At 41.1% G+C, this 6,203-nt stretch overlaps 1 protein-coding gene across 1 annotated transcript in view; it reads left to right on the top strand.

Annotated features, from left to right (window-relative positions):
• Positions 1-6,203, top strand: part of xkrx (XK related X-linked) — an 11,775-nt gene that overhangs the window by 2,808 nt on the left and 2,764 nt on the right. The window contains exon 2 of the mRNA XM_032527867.1: positions 5,932-6,191. Within this exon, the coding sequence (XP_032383758.1) occupies positions 5,932-6,191 (260 nt within the window). The remainder of the gene's footprint in view (positions 1-5,931; positions 6,192-6,203) is intronic.

Genomic DNA, 6,203 nt, shown 5'->3' with positions numbered 1-6,203 from the left:
AAATAACTGTAAAACTAAAGGTAATAAGTTAGTGTTACATAGTGTTGAAAACGTCAGTGTTTTCCTTTTTTTTTAAATTTTGACGGGAAGAAAACACAAGGGTTAAATCCTATGCAGTCTACAACAGTCTGTCAAATGACTCTGCAGAGCTGGCACATGTAACACATGTTGTACGACCTCATCTCAGGGTAATGGCCCCCAAAGGCTTTCTGTGCTAGCCTGGTCCTACCACACTCTTGTACATTTCCTTTTGTACAGAGGGTCTGGCCTCTCTCCATTGAGAAGTGTTAACTTCCTGGAAGGCGGGTACTCTGTTGAAGTTTAAAACTATTGGATCTGCCCAGAGCCACTCTGGGTCTGCCACAACCAATTGCTAACGTTTGGTCGTGACGTCGGCTTAGTATTGCTAGCGTTCACCTTAGCCAACACCTTCACCACTAACGGAGTGAGCTGGAAAATCAAACTTTTCCCGGACCCCGTGGGGAAGAGGGCCACAACGTCATGGCCCCGAACAAAAACTCAGAAAAGATTTTTCTTGCTCTGGCTTTAACTTCTGGACATTCAGCGAATGGCTTTGCTTGCATCTTTTTTATTATTATTATTATTATTATTATTATTATTATCATCTTATTTCTCGCATTACGGAACTACAACTCAAATTAACGCGCAACCCCTAACATCATCGTTCTCAGCCACTCCCTCTGTTCGCTGATTGGACCGGTAAAGATTTGATGGGAGAAAATACTGTAGTACTGAAGGAAAATGAAAATTGAGTTGAAGTACGTAGGAGGGCGGAGCCAGGCTACTTGTGTACTGCAGACCAGTCAGACCGCTGGTCAGGCCTGGCTGGCTCATGAGGAGAGAGGGGTGGTAGATAAAAAAAAAAAAAAGTGATGCTGCTAAAAAGTCTTCTTGAAGTAATTCATTCTTGGAAAACAAAGCATTGAAAATGTCGCAAATTTAAAGATTTAATTTTTTTTTTTTTTAATGTTTACTGAAGGAGGTGTTCTGTTTCAGCCAGTTTACACTTCAGTTTCAGTTAGTCTCAGCTGAGAGACCTGTTTGGCGAATTGTGACTCATGCAGGAAGATGTAGGCGGAGACTTCTTTGAAAATCAATTACACACTTGATTTTTTTTCTTTTTTTTCTCTGAACTTTAATATGTCAACAGTGAGCCATGAGGTACCGCTGTGAATTTACAGAAGAAACACAATTCCACAATGCCGCTCAGAAGACAGAAAATTATCTTATCATAATTGCTGATCCTTTTTACTCAAGCTTAGCCATTGTTTAACGTAGTGCATAAAACGGATCCAAGTTTCTTTTCAGAATTCAGCACACGGCTTGCATACTTCCTTATTAACTATTTTTGATAAAAGTAAATTGAGCCAAAAGTGCTTCACAAATAAGGACCATATAACCTTTCTTTTAATGCAACCGTGCTTCATGCAAATTTGCAGTTTTCAATCGAGAGTGAAAGCGAGGCAACACTTCTAGTCTGTCAAAAGCTGTGTGGCCTGCAGCTTAGAAGTGTTGTTTGAAGAATATATTATGTCACATTTTGGCTGTGAACAACTCTGCAGAGCAAAATAGCTGAGGGATTCATTGATGACAAATGTGTGACTTCATGTCAGGCTTACTTTAAAAAATAAAACACTTTTATCTTGTTAGATAAAGAGGTCTGGTGTTTAACACACTAATGTTGAGACAGTTCATTATTATCTAGGACTAGGACTAAAAGTTTTGAAGGAAAAAAAAAAGTAATCTGGGAATCCTGCTCCTCATCTCGGTTGCATTGTGGTTAATGTAGGCACCAGGTTTTGACAAGGAAGAGAAATGCCTAGGATATAAAAGACGATATCTCTTACGCTAACATTTTGCACACAAGATACAGCTGAAGCTGATGGCATTGTCATTAATTTCCGCAGGTATCTGCACATAAACCGAAGAATTGGACAAATTAATAATTTGACCTGTTGGTGGCGCTAGAGGAAAAGTAAGGGGATCACCAAAGCCCGGAGGATTCATCCTCTGGAGGGCATCAATGTCTGTACAAAATGTTAGGACAACACTACCCAGGCTTATGCATTGTCAGTGCCACTATAAGCATGTGGTTGTTACATGTTCTGTCCTCTAGAGGGACTCTAGGCAGAGATCTACATCATGGCGCATTGCAATTCTAGCACGCCGCTCTTCGTTTACATAATTTTCCACCACGCACACAGCGACAAACAAATCAACAGAGAACTACGTAATGAAATATCATCTAACAAGTGTAATGAAGCGGCTCTGTTGCAAATGTTGCTCGGTTAGCACGGTGACATCACGTTAGAAAGCACAGCCGCAACAATTTGTCATAAACTAAGTAACAACAGTGTTAGCCACAATGCTAACGACATTTCTGACTAAGCCAAACGGTGCTGCCACTACTATTTTTAGTGATTTAAAAGCAACCTGTTTCTTGCAGATTGTCACATTACTGAGAAGACAGCTGTTAGAAGGTAATATATGAGATGGAAGCTAACTCTGACAGCTGTAGGGCAGCTAACTTTAACTGTCTCAATGAAGCTCCCAGCTAAGCAGCTGTAACTCGTGACGCAGTTAGGAAACCAGAACAAGCTAATTTTTGATAGCATTTTGTCTCAGTGGATGTTGATTTATAAAGTCATGATAAAACTATTTCCCATCCTTGTTCCAATTTCCTGCCGCAACCTGTCACTCCCCCCTGTACTAACGTTACTCTGTTCTTAACGTTAGCTCACAATGCTGTGTGTGTTGTTTCTCACTCCCCCAACTTATTGTTCATCAGACGTGAAATAAGAAGAGGGAGATTAACTGATGTTAGCCAACCTATTTTTAAAAAAATCTCATTTGAATAGTCATTTTAGCATTCAAATAGTATTGTGTTTTTTTTACTTTTCATAATATATTCGACTTTCAGAATTCGTTCCAGCCCTAGCTGCCAAAAACCAAAAGTAGCGGTACTCTATTAGCTACACAAACTTGTTTATGATCCTAAATGCATCTTTGCTCCATCTAAGAAGGCTTTGCTCATGTCAGTGATTTTTAAAACTGCAATGACCATCAAACATTTATCCGCGTCTCTAATGTGAGCTTAATGAACGCTTTTTTGCAGTTATCATCTTTTACACTGAACTGTGACGCCTCTGATGCTTCTAATGCAGCAGTGAAGTCCGAAACCAAATACTGGGATTGCCATTACACAACTTTTCATTTCAGTTTTATTTCAAGCTCTTATCAGTCCACACTGTGCTGCTGTAAACAAATGACCTCTGCTCCCACTTGGCTCAGATGGGTGGTTTCCTGTGTGACTCAGAGATGGTGTAATCTGCTGATCTTGTGGCTGGACAGTCCAACGTACCGTGTCTGCTATCATGAGTGGTATTTCATGTTACAATGATTACACATAACTGCAAATAAACTTCTTTTTTTTAAGAGCTTTTTTTTAGTTGTCTTGGAATCTAACAGAAAATAATGAGACACGCTGTCCACACAGTCAATATGACAACTTGAAGGAGGGGATCGGGATATTTGCTACTTGTCGTCTTGACTTGTCTTGACTTGTCTCCTAATGATCCTGCTCATCAAGCAGGGACAGAAACTAGATACTACTCTTGTTAACTTTGACCAGTCTCAGCATGTAGATCTTCTGGTTTGGTGTCTGTGTTTCACAATCTCTCCACAGTCTGATGTGGTTGTGTTAGTGTGAACCATAGACTGTATATGAATGGACAGCGCATGTGTGTTGTCACCCACTGGTTTGTGGAGATCTGCTATCCGTCGTCGAGTTTGCCGATAGTGGCGCAGCCATCCGGGTTGCGGATGTGGCGATTTTAGACGAGAGGGAGGAGTGAGGGAGGAGCTGCTTACACTGCTTACACTATCACATCATAGCCACACCCTAAAACACCCCCTGCTTTGTCGTTATCATATTTTAAAATTGAGACCATAATTCAAAAAATGAACATCATTCTGTGTTGAAGAAGACCTAAAAACTAGCCATTGAGACCATAAACTCATTATGAAAATGTTAACTGAGGTAAGAAATCCAGTGAGAAGGGGGTCACTTTCTCATAGACTTCTACAGAAACAGACCCCCTTTTGCAACAGCACGTGTCGCCCCCTGCTGGAATTCAGATAGAATGCAAGTTCAAGGCACTTCCGCATTTGCAGCACTTTGCCAAACCGGATGCGTTGTCCATTAATATACAGTCTATGGTGTGAATGCAATGAGCCTGGTGAGGTAATCCCAAGTGACCAAAACAAGAGGATCTTGCTAAAGTTGACAGAAAACGCCAGTATTTCAGTGGCCAAAGGAGTCGTTTGACTTCTTTTTAAAGCCAGTCACTCTTCATTTGAGTGTTATTTGAGTCACACCATAATGCTGTATTCACACGAAGAAGGAACAGATTGCATGTTTAGACTGTAAATACAGAGCTGTAGCCTGTGTGTTTCCTTTTAATAAATCCATAAGTTGCTGCCTCGGAAGTCAGCATATTGATTCTCCTGGCTAATGCATTCATCAGGCCTGCTGTTTCTTTTCCCCCTCCCTTAGTGAAATTTTGTCTGCCTCTCGATCTGCCTCTGAATCCTAAGTGCATGCTGGCTGGAGTTCAGTACCCTTACATTGCAACCTCAGCCCCACTTTGCTGCCAGATTTACAGGGAAAGGATGTCAGTAAATCAGGTGTTTGGGCCTTTGCTGTTTCTTGATTGTAGACCTTGTACCCTAATGCAGAATGACTTTTGTGTGTGTGGGGGTGGGATAACAACATGACTTCCCCATGCCGGCCTCTAACATTTGGGATCAAACACAGTTCAGGGACGAGTGTGGAAGCTTGGCACTGTGCCCCATTTTCACTGTAAGTAAAGAGTACAGTTTCCCCACTAGCAGCAGCTGAAGCAACAGTCGCTGGATATGTCTGACTGCTGATTCTGGGCTGTTCCTGACAGCACATAGTTGAACCATGGAGAAAAATATTTGTATGGGATTAAAGTCTCAAATCCAAAGTTGGACATTTTGGAGCAAAAGATAACATTCCAGCACAGCGACGTTAGATCTAGTGCTGCAGTGGGAATCCTCAGAGGGTGAGGTTTGTGCTGTGCTGCACTGTGAGTTTCAGGCCATTTTACAAGTCTAATTTAGGGATTATAATGCTGACATTGTGTTGTTGGCAGGTGGAAACCTTGACACTACTATTTAGGTAGTTTCCTTGTTGTTGTTTTTTGTTTTTTAATGTTTGTTCTTTGGGCCTCCAAACACCAGTCTGGAAGTAAAACTGTAATATATATTTTAATTGTAGAAAAGAGTTTACAGAAATCCATTTGTTTGTGGAATATTAAAATACATTATTTAAAGTGGGCAGTCGGCACAGAAACCTCTCGCAGTGGAAAAGCATGTTTCCCCTCTTCATGAATTGTGTTGATTTGGCACCTGAACACAGGAAGTCTTTACCTTGCAAATGTAAAGAGAACCACACCCACAGATTTTCAGTTGATCCATAAAGGAACTCTGGTAAATGTTTTCTCTCTTCTGCCTGCCCTCTGGTGGTTTCCCAGTGTTGTGCTTGTGGTTGTTTAGCTGTGATTTACAAATATAGGTGTATTTATGATTGATCCCTAACCTGAGATTAACATGTCTAAGATCGGTTTTATGTGTATATGTTATTTTAAATTATTATTATTAATATTATTATTTTAAATAACCTCTGATACTCTTCTTTATTCTGCTCATGTTTTTGCTTAATAGCTTTTATTGCCCTTACATGTTCACACTATGATAATTAAATGTGGATGTTAAAACACAAGCCACCATAATGTCCCATTGTGGTAACTTAAACATAACATAGCACTGCCCTCTGTTGGTGGTAAAATCTTACTCCACTCTCAGTCACTTTCATTTCGTCCTCAGGTGTTTCGAGGCTCTGGTAGTCTTTTTCAAGGCGGGTAAAAAGGAGGAGCCTTACGTCACCATCTCCAGGAAGATCAGTCTGAAGAAGGGACAGGGGATGCCCATGGAGTGGGAAATTGGCCAATCGGAGCGCAACCTGGCCACCCACAGAAACGCCTTCAAACGCACCGCGGTCATCCAGGCTTTTCTAGGCTCTGCGCCTCAACTGACGCTCCAGCTCTATGCCACCATCCAGGAGAAATACATCCTCCCTGCAAGATGTAAGAGTGGGG

The sequence above is a fragment of the Etheostoma spectabile genome, chromosome 10 (assembly GCF_008692095.1).
Source record: "Etheostoma spectabile isolate EspeVRDwgs_2016 chromosome 10, UIUC_Espe_1.0, whole genome shotgun sequence".
NCBI classification, from domain to species: Eukaryota; Metazoa; Chordata; class Actinopteri; order Perciformes; family Percidae; genus Etheostoma; species Etheostoma spectabile.
The sequence above is the reverse complement of the archived record's forward strand: the minus strand, read 5'-3'. Positions and strand labels throughout refer to the sequence as shown.